The sequence below is a fragment of the Macaca nemestrina genome, chromosome 3 (assembly GCF_043159975.1).
Source record: "Macaca nemestrina isolate mMacNem1 chromosome 3, mMacNem.hap1, whole genome shotgun sequence".
NCBI classification, from domain to species: domain Eukaryota; kingdom Metazoa; phylum Chordata; class Mammalia; order Primates; family Cercopithecidae; genus Macaca; species Macaca nemestrina.
This window is the reverse complement of record NC_092127.1, coordinates 38,733,258-38,754,583: the sequence shown is the minus strand read 5'-3', so window position 1 is coordinate 38,754,583 and position 21,326 is coordinate 38,733,258. Positions and strand designations below refer to the sequence as shown.

Sequence of the window (21,326 nt, the reverse complement as noted above, 5' to 3'; positions counted from 1 at the left end):
ACACCAGGAACAGACAAACAGAGAGCCAAATCATGAATGAACTCCCATTCACAATAGCTTCAAAGAGAATAAAATACCTAGGAATCCAACTTACAAGAGACGTAAAGGACCTTTCAAGGAGAACTACAGACCACTGCTCAGTGAAATCAAAGAGGACACAAACAAATGGAAGAACATACCATGCTCATGAATAGGAAGAATCAATATTGTGAAAATGGCCATACTGCCCAAGGTAATTTATAGATTCAATGCCATCCCCATCAAGCTACCAATGACTTTCTTCACAGAATTGGAGAAAACTGCTTTAAAGTTCATATGGAACCAAAAAAGAGCCCGCATTGCCAAGACAATTCTAAGCCAAAGAACAAAGCTGGAGGCATCATGCTACCTGACTTCAAACTATACTACAAGGCTACAGTAACCAAAACAGCATGGTACTGGTACCAAAACAGAGATACAGACCAATGGAATAGAACAGAGCCCTCAGAAATAATACCACACATCTACAGCCATCTGATCTTTGACAAACCTGACAAAAACAAGAAATGGGGAAAGGATTCCCTATTTAATAAATGGTGCTGGGAAAATTGGCTAGCCATAAGTAGAAAGCTGAAATTGGATCCTTTCCTTATTCCTTATACGAAAATTAATTCAAGATGGATTAGAGGCTTACATGTTAGAACTAAAACCATAAAAACCCTAGAAGAAAATCTAGGTAATACTATTCAGGACATAGGCATGGGCAAGGACTTCACGTCTAAAATACCAAAAGCAACGGCAACAAAGGCCAAAATTGACAAACGGGATCTAATTAAACTAAAGAGCCTCTGCACAGCAAAAAAAACTACCATCAGAGTGAACAGGCAACCTACAGAATGGGAGAAAATTTTTGCAATCTACCCATCTGTCAAAGGGCTAATATCCAGAACCTATAAAGAACTCAATCAAATTTACAAGAAAAAAAACAAACAACCCCATCGAAAAGTGGACAAATGATATGAACAGACACTTCTCAAAAGAAGACATTCATGCAGCCAACAGACACATGAAAAAATGCTCATCATCACTCTCCATCAGAGAAATGCAAATCAAAACCACAATGAGATACCATCTCACACCAGTTACAATGGCAATCATTAAAAAATCAGGAAACAACAAGTGCTGGAGAGGATGTGGAGAAATAGGAAAACTTGCACACTGTTGGTGGGACTGTAAACTAGTTCAACCATTGTGGAAAACAGTGTGGCGATTCCTCAAGGATCTAGAACTAGAAATACCATTTGATCCAGCCATCCTATTACTGGGGATATACCCAAAGGATTATAAGTCATGCTGCTGTAAAGACACATGCACACGTATATTTATTGCGGCACTATTCACAGTAGCAAAGACTTGGAATCAACCCAAATGTCCATCAGTGACAGACTGGATTAAGAAAATGTGGCGCATATACACCATGGAATACTATGCAGCCATAAAAAAGAATGAGTTCATGTCCTTTGTAGGGACATGGATGCAGCTGGAAACCATCATTCTCAGCAAACTACCGCAAGAACAGAAAACCAAATACCGCATGTTCTCACTCATAGGTGGGAACTGAACAATGAGATCACTTGGACACAGGAAGGGGAACATCACACACCGGGTCCTATTGTGGGGAGGGGAGAGGAGGGAGGGATAGCATTAGGAGATATACCTAATGTAAATGATGAGTTAATGGGTGCAGCACACCAACATGGCACATGTATACATATGTAACAAACCTGCACGTTGTGCACATGTATCCTAGAACTTAAAGTATAATTAAAAAAAAAAAGAAAGAAACTGTGATACTACTGGAATACTACTCAGCCATTAAAAGGAATGAATTAACAGCATTTGCAGTGACCTGGATAAGACTAGAAACTATTATTCTAAGTGAAGTAACTTAGGAATGGAAAACCAAACATTGTATGTTCTCACTGATACGTGGGAGCTAAGCTGTGAGAACGCAAAGGAATAAGAAAGATACAATGGACTTCGGGGACTTGGGGTAAGAGTGGGAGAGGGGCGAGAGATAAAAGACTACAAATATGGTGCGGTGTATACTGCTCAAGTGATGGGTGCACCAAAATCTCACAAATTCACCACTAAAGAACTTACTCATGTAATCAAATACCACCTATACCCCAATAACTTATGGAAAAATAAAATTAAAAAAATAAAAATAAACATTTCAAAAAAAAGGTACTTCAAAAACACTAAAATATTTTAACCTCATAATCACCCTATGGGATGGTATTATTATTATTATCCCCAGTTTACAGAAAAAGAATCTGACGCAGGGAACATTCCCAAAGTCATATGGGTAATAACTGTCAAGGTCAGGATCAGAACTCAATCTGCTCCAGAGTCCATCCTTTTAAACAACTATACAGATGCTCCTCAACTTATGATAGGGTTACATCCTGATAAACCCACAGTAAGTAGAAAATAATGTAAATCGAAAGTATGTTTTCAACCCAAAATACTGTCAACTTAAGATGGGTTTAGCTGGAGGTAGCCCCATCCTAAGTCAAGGAGCATACGGAATGCATATCACTTTCACACCACCGTAAAGTCAAAGAAAAAAAAAACTGTACTTTCACCATTAAAATAGAGACCAAAACCTTTAACATGGACTATAAGATACTTTATCTACCTCTTTAGCCTCATTTTGCTTCTTACTCTCCCCTTCTCCCTGCACTCCATCCTTTTTTCTCAGTCTTCTTCCCACAACAAGGCCTCAGCAAAAGCTATTCCTTAAGCTTAAAATGTTCTCAAAAGGGCTCCTCTACTCCCCTCTTAACCAAGTCAACCTTACCCAGCCTTTAGAGCTCATGTTAACAGTCACTTCCTCAGGGTAGCCTTCCTTGAAATTGAGAGTGGATTAAACTTCCCTATCATATTTCGTTCTACAATATACCTTTACTGCATAGCATATAAATATATGTATACACATAGCATATACATACAAAAGCTGCAACGCTGAGTTTATTTGATTAATGTTTCTTTGGTCCACAAGTCTCTAATACTGAAACAATCAGCAATAAAAATGAAAAATCTCATTTGCAGTTACAAGGATAAACAAAAGATAATCAGACATACCATGTCATTTTAATCTGTTTATAAGCAAATAAGAAAAGTGCAGGGCATTCCTCCTTGTTAAAAGTTTAAAAGTTCAAAACAGGGTCAAACTACAAATGAAATCACTGGTTTGCCTTCATCTTATTTTCATAGATGATATAAATTATAATTACTAACTGTGTAAAAGAGTTTGGCAAACTTTCACCTAAATATTAAGTGGAAAGCTTCATTCTTAAGTGAACAAGAAATTTTCAATTAATCATACTGCTCAATTATAAAAGCATAATAACAAGTAACTACAATCAGTGATTTTTTTAAAATAAATTCCAAAGTAAAATAACCAAAAATAACTTTGCAGTTAAAAATAAAAATACAGTATTGTAGCATGTCCATCTAGAAACATCATTCCTCCAAATTTCCTTTCCTATAAATCAGTCAACAAAAGAACACATTAAGATAAGCACTTTACTTGACAGACATTGCTGGGGGAGTACATACTGTACTGGGAAAGCCTTTCAGAAAAAAACTTAGGCCAGGCACAGTGGCTCACATCTGTAATCTCAACACTTTCGGAGGCCAAGGTGGAGGGATCGCTTGAGCCTAGGGGTTTAAGATCAGCCTGGGCAACATGGCAAAACTCCATCTCTACAAAACAATACAAAAATTAGCCAAGAATGGTGGCAAGTGCCTGTGGTCCCAGCTGTTTGGAAGGCTGAGGTGGGAGGAGTGCTTGACTTAGGACGCAGAGGTTTCAGGGAGCCGAGATAGCACCACTGCACTCCAACCTGGGTAACAGAGCAAGACTCTGTCTGAGAAAGAAAAAGAAAGAGGAAAGGAAAAAGATGTAGTAGTCATATTTCAAGAGTCTGTAAAAACGTTCATGTCCACCAATGCACTATTTCCACATGCAAAAATCTATGCTAAAGTAATCATCACAAAGGCAGAGATTTAGATAGAGAGTTTTTCACTGCACTGCTATGACAGCAAAAGATAGAAATAATATGCCTAATATTAAATAACTAAATAAATATAATGAATATCTGAGCAAGGCCTTGCTCTCATTTTATAAATAGTTCATTATTTTTTCCCTTTATCATCTAAACCTATTCTCATTCTCCTCCCGCTCCCCATAGGCCGCTATATTAACATGTTTAATCTTTTATATGTAGATTATTCCTTCAAAAATGTTTTTTGGGGCTGAGTGTGGTGGCTCACACCTGTAATCCTAGCGCTTTGGGAGGACTGCTTGAGCTCAGGAGTTTGAGACCAGTCTGGACAACATGGCGAAACCCAGTCTCTAAAAGAAATGCAAAAATTAGCCCAGCATGGTGGTGCACATCCATGGTCCCAGCTACTTCGGAGGCTGAGGTGGCAGGATCTCTTGAGCCCAGGAAGCTGAGAATGCAGTGAGCCATGATCACACCACTGCACTCTAGTCTGGGTGAGAGTGAGACCCTGTCTTAAAAAAAAAAAAAAAAAAAAAAAAAAAAAGTTTTTTGTGTGCTTATACTTATCATCGTTTTCTTCCTATATATTTTACATCTATTCCTATTACTCCATGCACTGATTCTGTTATAGAACAATCTATTCTGTGCCTTTTTTACATTTTACCAATCCACTCTCTTAATGATGACCATCCATGTTAACATTCACTGCCATCAAAAATAATACTTCAGTGAACATCCTCGTGTATTTTATGGATCTATGTGAGAAGTTCTTGGAACATGCACTAAGTAGTGAATTACTAAATCACTGGATACAGTATAATTAACATGACTAAGTAGTACTAGACTCATCTTGAGGTTGCCTCCACTAGCGTTGATTCTAACGAAAAGCATACCAAGTATAAAATAACTCTGTATCCCAAACTATACTTGCCATTTTCCAACTTTAAAATTCTTGAGAAACTACAGATGGAAGGTGACATATCAATACTGTTTTAATGTGAATGTCTCTAATTATTAATGATTTTGTGTTAACCTGATTGTGTGGTTTCTACCTCTGTAAATAAATATTAGTTCATGTTATTTGCTATTTTCTTACCTATAATTTTCTATGCTTATGAATATAATAAAAATATGTTACATATTCAGAATAAATAATGTGAATATAAATAAAAACCAAAATTAAGTATATACTTTCTCTTCTGGACACGACACAGTAACATGACCTGGACGCACCAACCTAGCATAAACAACTAGAAAAGTGGGCAAAATGTATCAAACAAAAACAGTTTTCAGTATGGAGGAAGAGGTAGTTCAAGACTGTGATCCCTGAGAAAACAAACAAAATGACTTTAAACCTGGTGTCAATTTCCATATCATTGCACAGGGAAACCAAACAAAACTTGAAAGTCTCAGTGAGTTGGAAAGAAAGTGGAGTCCACAGTGGATAGAAGTTTCAGAGCAGAATACTACGGAGGAAAGAACTGAACAGAGAAGTCCCAGAAATCTGCACTGACTCTTTGGCTTAATGCCAGACTGATCATGCTTACGATAAAACTCAACATGGTGGGGCTAAGATAGTAAGAGCTTCAAGTTAAAGAATTCCCAAAACTAATACAGAGCTAGGAATTGTTGAGACCCTACTAGACACTTCGGAGAGACCACAGTCTTGCTACCTCCTGTCCTATGTCTGCGACTTAAGAGTTACTCAATAGAGACTCTGTAAGAGACATGCCTGAATAGTAAGGCTAAACTAGCCCTAGCATAACAGCCACTCTAAACCTTACTGGGAAAAAAAAAAACCTTTAAACTAGTTTTAAAGGATAAAGTTGATCCCACAAATAACTTTGATCCACAAATAACTTATCTGCCTGCAAAACCAGTCTAACAATCATAAAAGGAATATGACAAAAATCCAGCTCTCAGCAACATAAAATTTGCTGTCTGATATGCTGTCGAAATTCAGTAGCCATAAGCAGCAGAAAAATGTGACCTACATAAAGAAGCAAAATCATTGAGTAAACTGACCTAGAAAATGACATTCTAGAATGAAAAAATAAGAGCATTAAAGCAACTATTAATATACTAAATATTTTCAAGGATTTAAAAGAATTAAATAAGGAAAAAAATGGAAAATATTTAAAAGAACCAAATAGAATTTACAGAAAGAGGCCAGGCACGGTGGCTCACGCCTGTAATCCCAGCACTTTGGGAGGCCAAGACGGGCGGATCACAGGGTCAGCAGTTCAAGAACATCCTGGTCAACATGGTGAAACCCCGTCTCTACTAAAAATAGAAAAGTCAGCCAGGTGTCGTGGCGTGCACCTGTAATCCCAGCTACTCAGGAGGCTGACGCAGGAGAATCACTTGAACCCAGGAGGTGGAGGTTGCAGTGAGCTAAGATCACACCACTGCACTCTAGCGTGGCAATAGAGCAAGACTCCATCTCAGAAAAAAAAAAAAGAATTTACAGAAAGAAAAATACACTATCTGAAATTTCAGTGGATGGAATTAACACACTGTGAAGAAAAGATCAGTTAACTTGAAACTAGAGCAATAAAAACAATTTAAAATAAAGCACAAAAACACTAAAAAAAGAGTTAACAGATCTCAGTAACCTGTGAGACAATATCAAGAGGTCTAATATATCTGTAATTGGAGTCCCAGAAAAGATGGGAAGGGGGGACAAGAAGACAGTATTTGAAACAATGACTAAAATGTTTCCAAATTTTATGACAATTGCCTTACACACTCACAGATGCAAAAACTCTATGAACACAAGATAAGCTAGAACCAGAAATATAATCAAATTCAATGACAATCAGTAATAAAACTCTAACATTAAACACATTAAACTGGAGTTTGAGAGAAATATGCTAAAGAATCTAAAGTTTAACATAACGAAAAAGAGTAATTATAGGGCACAATTTTAGATACATTTAATAAAAGCTAGATTAAGGATCAGCTGACTGAGCTGTTGCTGTGGGCAATGTAAAGGGCACTAAAATAAGCCTGGAAATGCAACAAAAATGGAGAAAATATTTACTACTCCTCCTCAACAGGACAGATAACTATATGGTTGAAGAAACAGTTTGATAAGGCACCTGGGGTTCAAAATAAGTTCACCCCCAACACTACCCATTGCAAATGACTCCTAAGTTGCATCTCAAGAGGGTAGATCCAATTAACTGCAGAGGTTTTGTTCACAGAGTGAGTTACTCAAGTTTAAGGGACTCAGATAAAACTAGATCAAAAAGAAGAAAAGGTATGTACTATTACCTAATACTTTTCTTTCTCTACATTTATCTTCCTTTCTAATAAATATTGAATGTACATTTAAAGAACAACAATTGGAAGAAGAATTAAATTATCAGTTTGCCTGAAACACCATTATCTTAGTGCATACTTTTAGGGTCCAAGTATGGCAAAAGTAGCCATAGGGATCTCAATGCTATTTTAATTAATCTATTCAATTTGACAATTATCCCATGTATAATAATATCAGTTACTTTACAAGCTACTAATGTGTTTGGGAGGGGGATACTTTAAAATACCAAAGAGTACTTAAGTTTTTTTACCCATTGTCCTTTATCTCCTTGAAGTTTACTGAAGAAAAGCTTTAGCTCGCGAACTGTCAAATTATAGCTAGCCAGCACTCCCAACATGTCAACTAAAAGATCTGGAAACAAAAGAAAACAGTAAAATAACTTAGCTAGTTATATTTCTAGAATATTTAAAATAAACAGTGCTTATTTAAGGGCTTGGACACTAAAGTTCTAGGTGCATGGTACATGCTCAAATATTTCTTAAATATTGCTAAATGGAATAAGAAAAATATGTATTTAAAAATTAAACTTTATTTCTTTGCATACATTGTACTATAGAAAAAAATCATACCTGCTATCATATTGTCAACTTTTTCAATTTTCCCAAGCACTTTTTCAACAAGGCCTACTTCAGTGCAGACTTGAAGATTCCGTATGCTTTTCTTCAGAATAGCTGTAAACATGCTCCAGACTTCTGCTTGGCAAGTAATGTCACATTTTTCCAGTAGGTCCACCATGCAGTTGATACTCTCACCTTCTTGGATAATGAAATTCATTTCCAAATCAAACTGTCCTCCTACCAACTTCCAAGGGAAAAAAAAAAGTAAAAGCATTAGTATCCTCAATATCACTACAGCAGGTTCCTAAACATTAGATTAACAATAACTACTCACATTCTTCCTCCAAAACAAAATGTTCATTAAAAAAAAAAAAAAAAAATACACACACACAGCTAAAAAAACTGAAGTTTCTGAAGTAATCTCCAAATTTAGACAGTAAAGTCAAGTAAGAGAATATAAACATAAAAATATTTTTCAACAAAAACAAATATAGGATGTCTTAGGTAAATTGCTATCTACTAACCTGTTACCAATAAGGATCTAAATCAGTTCTACAATTGCTTCTCATTCAGTATTTCGTTTATGAAGTATCAAATCTGTGAACTACACTGAATAATCTAAAGGTCCTTTGTTAACCAAACAAGTAATGAGCTCATGGTAAAACTGAAAAGCTGAAAAAGGCTCAGAATGGTCACACATTGGAGTTTATATTAGTCAAATTTTTGGTTTATTAAGCCTATTCATTTTACCTCTCTTCTTTTCTGTCAATAATCAGTATAACTTACATATAATTAGTCACACATCCAAAGACAGTAATCAAGAAAATGTATTTCACTGATATTACTATGAGAACGCTATAGCTATACCGGCCTTGTCATCTCATCCACAGCCTCCCCACACAAAGGAAAGGTTTGTACATTTTAAATAAATCCTAATTACGTAAAGGAATTAAAATACTTTTGGAATTACCTTTGTAGAGTTATCTCACTTAACTAGATTTTTTAAATAAATTTTTTAAATTTAAAAATACCTACATTTAAGGTATACGATAATACAATCAACTAGATTTTTTAAAGATCTCTGTCAGAAATAGTTACACACATGATTCACCTACACTTTTTTCTTTCTGAATACTTCTCGGTTTTTCATTACGCATTTCTAAACTGCATACCCAAAAGGTATGCAAGAAGAAAGTGAACTTTAAAAAACAAATCCGGCAGGGAGTGGTGGCTCATGCCTGTAATTCCAGCACTTTGGGAGGCCAAGGCGCACGGAGCACGAGGTCAGGAGATCAAGATCATCCTGGCTAACACCGTGAAACCCCGTCTCTACTAAAAAACTACAAAAAATGGCCAGGCGCAGTGGCTCATGCCTGTAATCCCAGTACTTTGGGAGGCCAAGGCAGGCAAATCACCTGAGGTCAGGAGTTCAAGACCAGTCTGGCCAACATGGTGAAACCCCGTCTCTACTGAAAAAAACAAAAATTAGCCAGGCGTGGTAGCATGCGCCTGTAATCCCAGCTACTTAGGAGGCTGAAGCCAGGAGAATCGCTTGAACCCAAGCAGCGGAGATTGCAGTGAGCTGAGATCATGCCACTGCACTCCAGCCTGGGCAACAGAGTGAGACTCCGTCTCAAAAAAAAGAAAAAAAAAATACAAAAACTTAGCCAGGCATGGTGGCATGTGCCTGTAGTCCCAGTTACTTGGGAGGCTGAGGCAGGAGAATCACTTAAACCTGGGAGACAGAGATTGCAATGAGCCGAGATCACGCCATTGAGCTTCAGTCTGGGCAACAGACCAAGACTCCGTCTTAAAAAAAAAAAAAAAAAAAATCCAATGGCTTATAAATAAAACAGACATGACCAAGCAGAGTTTAGTCCAGGAAAGCAAGGAAGGTTCAAAACTAGGAAATAAATTAAAATTCCTTTCAGCAGGATCAACAACATGTATCCCAGGTTTTCAACAAAAATAAAGACAGGCATGAGACTGAAAAAAATGGAAATGAACAATGTGAGGATCAGTACTTGCATGCAGAGAGACAAGAACTCCTGGCAAGCACAGTGATGAAGACATTTCATCTTTCTCAGAAAGCTCTGGCAGAGATTTCAGTGTACAATGCTTTGTATTATCACTACCAAGCAGTGTTAGGAGATGATAGCTGGGATTCTACTAAAACAGTCTCTCCTTGTCATGGAGTCAATTCTCCTAGTTACATGGCCCTAGCTTAAAAGTACACATGCCTGGTTACCTAGTTCTCCTGGATAAATGCTATAAGCTATCCGTTATACTATGAAATATTCCATTCTACTTAAACTGGTTGAATTAGATTATATTGTCCATAAACATATTGCTTGTAAATTTTTAAAATACATAATTCAAATAAGAACTTTAATATAGCTGTTTTGGTTTTGTTTGTATTATTTCCTTGTCTGTAACTTTTTATTCTGAAATAATTTCAAGCATTCAAAAAAAGTACAGAATTCCTTTATACTCTTCATTCAGCTTCCCCAATGTATATATATTACATAATCATAGTATAATCATTTAAACCAGGAAATTAACATTTACAATACCATTAACCAATCTACAGACATCACTCATAAAAATGTTTAAAAAAGGCCGGGCGTGGTGGCTCAAGCCTGTAATCCCAGCACTTTGGGAGGCCGAGGCAGCAGGCACGAGGTCAGGAGATCAAGACCATCCTGGCTAACACGGTGAAACCCCGTCTCTACTAAAAAATACAAAAAACTAGCCAGGCGAGGTGGTGGGCGCCTATAGTCCCAGTTACTTGGGAGGCTGAGGCAGGAGAACGGCGTAAACCCGGGAGGCAGAACTTGCAGCGAGCTGAGATCTGGCCACTGCACTCCAGCCTGGGCGACAGAGCGAGACTCCGTCTCAAAAAAAAAAAAAATGTTTAAAAAAAGGTATTTATACGAATAAGGTGCTTATTACTAACAATGCCTGGCTGGTGGTGGTGGTTATTGTTATTATAAATTTTATAATTTTATAATTACATAGCTATATTATATGATAAAAGTGACATCTAAATAGAACAAAGATCATTTAATCAAAAGATTAGTGGCTGGGCAAGGTGGTTCACACCTAAAATCCCAAAACTTTGGGAGGCTAAGACAGGAGGATCACTTGAGACCTAGAATTTGAGACCAGTCTGGCAACACAGCCAGACTCTGTCTCCATAATCCAAAAAAAAAAAAAAAAATACCCGGGCATGGTAGTGGGTACCTGTAGCCCTACTACTCCGGAGGCTGAGGTGGGAAGATTGTTTGAGCCCAGGAGTTCAAAACTACAGTGAGCTATGATCACACTACTGCACTCCAGCCTGGATGACAGTGCAAGACTCTGCCTCAAAAAAAAAAAAAAGTTTAGGGACAGCTATATTCAAATATCTGGGGGGGGGGAATCAATCAATCCATCCCTCATACCATAAAAAAAATTCCAAATGAGTCTAAGATTTAAATGTAAAACGGAAGTCATAAAATGAGTCTAAAATAAAAGTCATAAAAGCACTAAATGGGTTAGGTGTGGTGGCTCATGCCTGTAATCCCGGCACTTCTGGGAGGCCAAGGTGGGAGAGTCTTGTGACTCTCCCAGGACTTCAAGGCTACAGTGAGCTATGATCACGCCACTGAACTCTAGCCTAGGTGACAGAGCAGGACATGTTTCTAAAAATAAAAAATAATTAAATAAAAGCACTGAATGAAATAATACAAAAAACATTTTATCACTTCAAGTGGTAAACATTTTTCTAACTAAGAGTTTTTAAGACTTCTGGACTTCCTATTAACATATTTAACTATATAATAATTAGAAATTCTATATGCAAAAAAACATAAAATCAAAAAGAAAACACTTAGAAAAATCATTTCAACCCACATCATTACATAAGTACAAATAGCTTCCTGAAAAACATTTTTTAAAAGAAAATTTATCTGCTTGTGGGAACTAGGGTGCTAAAAAAAAAAAAAGAAAGAAAAGAAAATTTAGGCAAAGGCAATGAACAAAAAGGGAAATAAAAGTGGCACTAAAACATGAAACCCAACTTTGCTTACAAAATGAATGAATATTAAAACTACACTAATATACCAATTTTACATATTTGACAAATTCCAAATCTCTAACAACATATAAAAATAATACATAGTATGTACAAGAACATGAGGAAACAGGTACTGTCATACATCACTGTTGTTGAGGAAACAGGTACAATAGGACTTATTAAGAGCAATTTGGGGCTGGGTACGATGGCGCACACCTGTAATCCCAGCACTTTGGGAGGCCGAGGCAAGTGGATCCCTTGAGCGCAGGAGCTCAAGACAAGCCTGGGCAACATAGCAAAACCCCGTCTCTACTAAAAATACAAAAATTAGCCAGGTGTGGTGGCAGGCGCCTGTAGCCCCATCTACTTGGAAGGCTGAGGCACAAGAATCGCTTGAACCCAGGAGGCAGAGGTTGCAGTGAGCCAAGACTGCATCACTGCACTCTATACTGGGTGACACAGTGAGACAATGTCTCAAAAAAAAAAAAAAAAAGATAAACAAAAAAACAGCAATTTGGTAATATCTATCAAAAATTTTTATTTTTCAAACATCAATCAAACAGCTAGAAATTTATATTATAGACACATTTAGATCATGATGTTAGATACAAGAACTTCACTGTATTGAATTTTTTAAAATTACAAGATAAAGGTTAATGACGGCCTGGCGTGATGAATCACACCTGTAATCCCAGCACTCTGGAAAGCCAAGGTGGGTGGATCACTTGAGGTCAGGAGCTCAAGACCAGCCTGGCCAACATGGTGAAACCCCGCCTCTACTAAAAATACAAAAATTAGCCAGGCATGGAGGCACATGCCTGTAATCCCAACTACTTGGGAGGCTGAGGCACAAGAATTGCTTGATCCCAGGAGGTGGAGGTTGCAGTGAGTCACCTGGGCAACAGAGTAAGACTCTGTCTCAAAAAAAAAAAAAAAAAGTTAATGAAGTTGCACATAACTATATAATGAAATATGATGTACATACAGAAAAGAATGAGGCCACTCCATATGATAGGAAAAGATCTCTAAGATACTTTAAGTGAGAAAATTAAGGTGGAGAAAAGTGTGAACAGTAGGCTACGATTTGAGTGTAAATCGTTTACACATAGACCTACGCATGTGCTAAATATGTCTAAGAATGAACTAAATATTGATTGTCTCTGGAAAAGATCTATTGCATAGAAGGCAAAAAAAAAAGATTTTAGTACATACACTTTTGAACAATTTGAATTTTGTGCCATGAACACATATTACTTATTTCAAAAAAACAATTTAAAAAGAAGCCAATGCAGCCAGGCATGGTGGCTTATGCCTGTAATCCCAGCACTTTGGGAAACCGAGAGAGCAGATCAGTTGCACTTAGAGTTCAAGACCAGCCTGGGGTCTTGAACCAACATGGCAAGACCCCATCTCTACCAAAAATAAAACAAAAAATTAGCTGGGTGTGGTGGCATATGCCTATAGTCCCAGCTGCTTGGAGGCTAAGGTGGGAGGATGGCTTGAGTCCGAGAGGCAGAGGTTGCAGCAACCCAAGATTGTGCCACTGCACTCCAGCCTGGGCGACAGGGCGAGACCCTGTCTCAAAAAAAAAAAAAAAGCAAATGCACAAAACACCACTGATGCGAGCTGCAGAGCTTATGAAATCATCATAAATACAAATGATATGAATACAAAAGTTTGGGATTTCTCAAGTAACCTATTTCTAACAAATTACTCACTGAGTCAAAAATAATTCAGCACAATATAACAATGACATTGCAGAGGCATTATTCAAATATTTAACAACTGGCACAGTGCAGGCATCATGCAATCAGAACACATATGACACCTGTCAAGATGGGCTCAAGCTGTAAAAATCTCATACTTACATACTGAGGCACACTGGCTAAATAATGGCCTTCATAGAACATACGTTAATTAAAAAAAATAAGAGATACAACACATCTACAGAAAACAATCACAAAATACAAACCTCTAATATATAATAAATGTATAAACTCATTCAACACTCTTTTACTGAATGCCTACAATATGCCAGGCCCTGAGGAAATAGTATAACAGTGATCAATACGACAGAAATAGCCTACCCGTATTTGTAAGAATCAATACTGTGTCTTATATCCTACAGAAATCTTTTTTAATTGCTTATTTAGAAAATGGCTGGGTGCGGTGGCTCACACCTGTAATCCCAGCACTTTGGGAGGCCAAGGTGGGTGGATCACCTGAGGTCAGCAGTTCGAGACCAGCCTAGACAACATGGTGAAACCCCAGCTCCATTAAAAATACAGAAACTAGCCAGGCGTGGTGTTCCATGCCTGTGGTTCCAGCTACTCAGGAGGCTGAGGCAGGAGAATCGCTTGAACCCAGGAGGCGGAGGTTGCAATAAGTTGAGACTGACCCATGGCACTCCAGTCTGGGTGACAAAGCAAGACCATCTCACAAAAAAAAAAAAAGAAAGAAAAGAAAATACTAGACTTCCAGTTTCTAAACTGGAAATCTCTTTCTCCATGAAAACATATAGGAATGACACCAAGTAGTAACTTCAGTACAAAATGTCATTTTTGTATGAATATAAAATATATAACATTCATAAGTTTTCCTAAATACCTACAATATCTAATAGAAAATACAATGGAGTGTTAAAACAACATTTCTGATACCAACCATAAGTGTAAAAGTATCTAGGAGTGAATTAAAACATACACATGACTTGAAAGTAAAAAATTTTTTTTCCACTTCTGATAAATGAACAGACTTGTTTCTGGATGGGAATATTAAATCAGTTCAAGTTGTTAACTTTTCACAAATTAATCTATAAATTCAGCACATTACCATTAAAATTCCAATATGATTTTGTTTCCTGAAACTTATAGTGATTCTAATTTCTATTTGGGAATTAAATATATGAAAAAAGTGAAGGGAAATTCTATACAAAAAGAATACTAGAATCATCAAACAAATGGTATAACATAATTATTAAAACTGTATAGTACTAGACAGAAAACAATCTAATTAAAATAAAAGGTTGATACAAATAAATTCAATACAGAATTAGAGTGTCATCTGAAGCATTAAATAGAGCTATGAAATTTTCATTTTAAAAAATTAAGACTGAATCCTTATCTTACGATATATGCCAAAATAAATTCCAGATAACTTAAGACATCAAAAGTTAAATTAGAAGCCACAAAATATAAGAAATTCTCAAAGAACACAAAAATCAGTAAGCTGTAGAAATAAAAAGTGGTACAGAAATAAAGTATTTTCAATTTGGTGAAAAAAATTTTTAGGAAGACATGAACAGTCAATTCACAAAAAAATCCAAATGATACATGCAAAAAAAAAAAATACTAAATAAATTTCACTTTGTTTGAAATTATTAAAGCTCAAAGTAGGTGAGAACAAGACTAAACAAATACTTTCATACACTCCTGTTGAAATATTTCCAGAAAGCAATATGATAATACTAATTAAACACAGAATTGTGTTAACTCAAGAAAATCTTTTATTAAGTGTGGGTAATAACAATCAGCAGCAGATGCCAATGATTAAGAAAAATTAAGAAGAAAAATTCAAAACTGAGAAAATTAATTCCATGAACTTCAACCTGTAAATTTGGTAAAGATAATTTTTATAATCAATTTCGCAGTAGAAAGGTCTGGTCCAGGTTCAAGAACACCAGTATTCTCTGGAAGATAATTTGAAAGTATCCACATAGAAGAATGTAAAATTAAGGAGTGACAGAATCTTCAGACACAAGAAAAACTTCTTGTGGAAAAGAATTGCAGTGATTCAGAAAGGTAGCAGAAAAACACAAAAATCTCTAAGGTCATATGAAACTAATAATTCCATAATACTATATATAATGATTATAATTTCTTTTTTTTTTTTTTTTTTTTTTTTTTTTTTGAGACGGAGTCTCGCTCTGTCGCCCAGGCTGTAGTGCAGTGGCCGGATCTAGCTCACTGCAAGCTCTGCCTCCCGGGTTTACGCCATTCTCCTGGCTCAGCCTCCCGAGTAGCTGGGACTACAGGCACCCGCCACCTCGCCCGGCTAGTTTTTTTTTGTATTTTTAGTAGAGACGGGGTTTCACCATGTTAGCCAGGATGGTCTCGATCTCCTGACCTTGTGATCCGCCCGTCTCGGCCTCCCAAAGTGCTGGGATTACAGGCTTGAGCCACCGCGCCCGGCCAATGATTATAATTTCAAAATAACTTTTTAGTGAAAGGAAAGCTCAAAGAGACAATATTTTATGAAAATCATCTAGATACAATAGTAAAAAAGATAAACTCTTCAACAGTATTTTCTAGAAGACAGAAAGTAAACCTTGTCCACTGAATACAATAAGGTACTTCTTACAACACCCACATACAACTGTACATCATTTAATATAAGGGAAACCAACCAATAGATCTGAAACAATTTGCTGCCAAGAAGATAATGTCTGGAGAGAGTTTTAATAGTGTGAAATTTTCTTGTAACAATTATATATCCTCCATGCAGATCTAAATTGGTCAAAAACCTCATTACAACTAACATAAGAGACCTTACCTTCATCTTAATATTACTCACATCAATCGTTCCTATAAGTAACCACCCTTTCAAGAAGCTATAGATTTTTGAAAGTAATTTCCAAAAAAAGCCCCAAATATTTCACCAGCTTTTAAACTGAGATTATACTGTGAGAGCAATATCCAGACAGGTGTTTTAAATATTCCTCCGTTGCTTTAAATACTATAAAATATGCCTTTCAAGCAGAAAATTGATGGCAGAAATTTGTACATACAAATGTGTGGCATATTTTATATACTATATGTATGCATATCTATTATACCTAAAAAACATGCACAGGGTCTACAGTATGTCATGTTAACCCTTTCTAATAGTTATTTGAAGCTGATCAACCTTCAAATCACAAATTTGTTTCCAATGACAGGGATCATAATCCAGGTACAGGCATTGGCTAGTTATTATCTGAGCTGTAGTAATGGCTCTACACTACAAAATGTAATCTTCCCAAATGTCACAGTAAGTTATGAATATCTGAGCAGCCTAATGCACTTTACTAGCCATGAAATGTGAAAATGTAATCTTATTACCTTTTTTATGGTTGTATTTTTTTGAATAATGTAGCATGGAAACTGATGTATAGTCTTTTTCTACATTTTAGCATGATTTGGTCTCCTTTGCTGTATAGAACATTTTTCAAAACTCTCCATTTCAGCATATTTTAGTCTTGGCCTGAACTTCATAAACAATTTTTATAGCAGCCTTCAGGGTGGCATAATATGCTTTCTATAGGTTATACTTTAATGTATAAGATTATAGAAATTTTAAAGCAACTTACTCAAAGAATTCAAATAAACCTTTATAAGTTTTGTATGAGGACTTTAATTGAGCATGATTATTTTTCTTCTCAACAGTTATACTAATAAAATATCTTAAGCTGACATTCGTCACTAATCTAAATTACTTGTATATTCGGAAAACAAAAGACCAAACAGAGATCAAAAATAATTATCTTCAAAAGATTAATACAACTGCAATACTGTGCGACTCACAGAAAATTCAAATACTTCAAAGTAAAGCTCTGTTTTCCCTGGACCACTCACTGGAAACTTGCTAAATTTTTCCTCAAAGATGGGGCAGGAATATGGCATAGTTTGAAAAAAAAAAAAAAAAAAAAAAAAAAAAAAGGACAGGGTGTAATCACAGCTTCTGACCCTAACTAGATACTTACTGTTTCTTGTGACCTACCTATTACAACACGTGTAGTTAACACCTGTCTAAAAATGTCAAAATAGCTTTTTTCTCTGAACCTATTTATTTACAAAATTAACTAAGAGTAAGCTTATTTTATTTATCTGCATCCTTTAGAAACACATTCAGAGTTTAAAAGTGCCAATCTCAAGATATCCAATTTTTCCCCAGGAATCCTTTCCTACGTGAATGTGACCTTGTATATGTTTACAGCCACTGGAATCTTACTAATAAGAAGTTGAGGGAAAATTACAAAGCTGTGACACAGACTGCACTGACTCCCAGGTTATATTTTCTTCTTCCATAATAATAAAGAGTTTCTAGTTTGGCACACGGAGCCCAGGAAAAAGATCTCACTCTCCAGCTTTTCTTGAATGGAAAGCATTCCTGATCAGCCACATGACCAAGTCCTGACCAACAGGCAGTAACACGTGCAACCTCTAGGTATTATTCTTTAAAGAAAGAAATCTGACTCCTTTTTCCAACTACACTCCTTCCTACTGCTTAAGATGCAGAATAGTGGCAAGAGCTACAGTAGCCATCTTGGAATCAAAGGTGTCTTATGTTGAAGATAAAAGAGCAAATCAGTCTATGGATCCTGACAATCATAGAACTGCCACACTAGCTCGCTACCCAGACTTTCACCTGAAGGACAAATACATTTCTATGTTGCAGAAACCACTGTTAATTTGGGCCTCTCTGTTCTATCAGTTAAAAGTCTATATTCTGACTAATATAGATGCTATTCACTGCATTTTCTCAGAAATTAAAAAATATATATTATCTATAACTATCTCAAATGACATATCCTTATGCCCCATTCTTACCCCATAGCAGGTGTTAGTTTACCAAAAGTGTCTTTTTTGACCTACTTTTGACAGTTGGTTATGTGCCCTGGTAAGTTCAGAAACCACAGAACAGCCTATTCCCTGACTATATTCTCACTGGATAGCTTCACATATGCTCTACACCACTGTGCCACTATGACACTTTGCCAGATGCCCTGTTACAGGTTGAATTGTGTACCCCAAGAGGACATATGTTCAATTCTTAACCTCCAGTGCTTCAAAATGTGGTCTTATTTGGAAATACGATTGCTACAGATGTAATTAGTTAAGATGAGGTCATTGGGGGGGTCTTAATCCAATATGACTGTTACCCTTATAAAGAGGGAAAATTTGTGTTCAGACACATGTACACCGAGAAAATATCATGTTAAAATGAAGATAGAGATCACAGTGATACTTCTATAAGCCAAAGAATGTCAAAGATTGCCAGCAAACCACCAGAAGTCAGGAAAGAAACATGAAACAGATTCTCACAATTCTCAGAACAAACCCTGCCAACACACTTATCTTAGACTTCTAGCCCACAGAACTGAGGCAATAAATTTCCATTGTTTCAGCAACCTAATTTCTAGTACTTTATTACACAGCCCTAACAAACTAATACATCCCAACATCTCCCAGGGTTTATTTTTGATATTATCCACTAAATTCCCCAATAAGCATTCTCAAGAACTCTTAGAAAAGCCAGACCATGACCCAGAGACTCTGTTCAGCTTATCTTCAGCCACACCCTCCTACAACACTGTACTCTCCTTACAGAAATAGGTTTGTGGAATGCAAACATACAGAGTGAAATAATAGACACTGGAGACTCCAAATAATGGAACGGAGGTGAGGGAGAAATATCACCTATTGGGTATAATGTGCACTATTCAGGTGTTGGGTGCACTAACAGCCCAGATTTCACCATGACTCAATTTATCAAGGTAACACACTGAATTTATACCCCTAAATCCATAAAAATAAAAACTTCAATGTCAAAAAAATAGGTTTGTGATTGATACGCAGTTTTTCAAAAAAGAACAATATATTGCTGAGGAATATATACATAGATAATAAACTTAAAAAAAAAAAAAGCAAAGGAATGACTCACCCCAAAGTTAGCATTAAGGGCTGGGCACAGCGGCTCATGCCTGTAATCTCAGTACTTCGGGAGGCTGAGGCAGGAGGACTGCATGAGCCTGGGAGTTCAAGACCAGGCTGGGCAACATAGCAAGATCTGGTCTCTTAAAAAAAAAAAAAAATAGCCTGGCAGGTGGCACATGCCAATAGTCCAAGCTACTCAGGAGGCTGAGGCAAAGGATTGCCTGAGCCCAGGAGTTCAAAGCTGCAGTGAGCTATGATCATGCCACAGCACCCCAGTCTGGGTGACAGGGTAAGATGCTTTCTCAAAAAAAAAAAAAAAAAAAAAAAAAAAAAAAAAAACAAAGTTAGAATAAAGATAATTGTTTTAGCAAAGAAAAAGAGATTCCAAGTAAAAATATTGTTCTATTGCTAACCTGGTATTGGGTATATGCAGATACATTTTAATAGTTTTTAAGTACTTTTATACATTTTACACATATCTTTTTAAGTACCTTTTAAAACTTTTTAAGTACTCTTATATATTTTACACATATCTTTGTAAAATACAACCTATTTTGTATTTGCTATCTCCTTGCCTCTCTCTGCTATCTTTTGGAAATTTCCTCAGTGTTTCAGTTCCCACATTCTTTATTCAATTCTTTCTAATCTACTTTTCAATCTGTTAATTTCTTTTTATTTAAAAGCTCTATTTGTTGTTATTTTTCAAATCTGCTTAGTAATCTCTCTTTCCTACATAATCTTTTAACTGTCTTTTTTGTTTCCTTTCTTTCATGTCAAAAAGACATGAAAGAGCCTCTATATCATAATTTATTATAATTTTCTAAATTTTATAGTTTGAAAGTCTTGAAGATTTAATCTTGCTTTCAGTTTATCTACTGACTCCTCATGCTTTGCTGCTTTTTTAATGTGTTTTTAAATTTTAGATTATAAATTTATTTTCAATGGGGCTTTATCTGAGAGACTCTCGTGCAGCCTGTGCCTCTCTAGCTTGAATTATGTATTCTGCTACCTGCCCTAGGGATGTCTTCAGCACGGAAAGACTTAAAAATACATACAAATATATATATGTGTATATATATATATGTGTGTATATATATATATATATATTTTTTTTTTTTGAGATGGAGTCTCACTCTGCTGCCAAGGCTGGAGTTCAGTGGCATCGGCTTACTGCAACCTCCACCTCCCAGGTCAAGTGATTCTCCTGCCTCAGCCTCCCGAGTAGCTGGGATTACAGGCGCCTGCCAACACGAGCAGCTAATTTTTGTATTTTTAGTAGAGACAGGGTTTCGCCATCTTGCACAGGTTGGTCTCGAACTCCTGACCTTGTGATCCGCCCACCTTGGCCTCCCAAAATACTGGGATTACAGGCGTGAGCCACCGCACCCAGCCATAAAAAATATTTTTTATTGTGAAATGTTTCACTGCACCCAGCTGCCAAGCTATTCTTAAACAAAATTTAATACTACAAATATTGTGGTAATATCATCCAGTTTTTTTTTTTGGAAAGATCATATTTTCTTTTGGAACAAACATTTCTTATATAGTGACTGGGTGCAGTGGCTCATACCTGTAATCCCAGCACTTTGGGAGGCAGAGGCAGGTGGATCACCTGAGGTCAGGAGTTCAAGACTGGCCAAT

At 36.4% G+C, this 21,326-nt stretch overlaps 1 protein-coding gene across 5 annotated transcripts in view; it reads right to left on the bottom strand.

Moving 5' to 3' along the window:
- Window positions 1-21,326, bottom strand: part of LOC105463467 (LPS responsive beige-like anchor protein) — a 770,029-nt gene that overhangs the window by 682,211 nt on the left and 66,492 nt on the right. For all 5 annotated transcript variants that reach the window (XM_011710554.3, XM_071092575.1, XM_011710553.3 and 2 more), the window contains 2 exons: window positions 7,947-8,178; window positions 7,628-7,728 (listed from right to left, as the gene is read on the bottom strand). In XM_011710554.3, coding sequence (XP_011708856.2) covers window positions 7,628-7,728; window positions 7,947-8,178 — 333 coding nt within the window. The remainder of the gene's footprint in view (window positions 1-7,627; window positions 7,729-7,946; window positions 8,179-21,326) is intronic.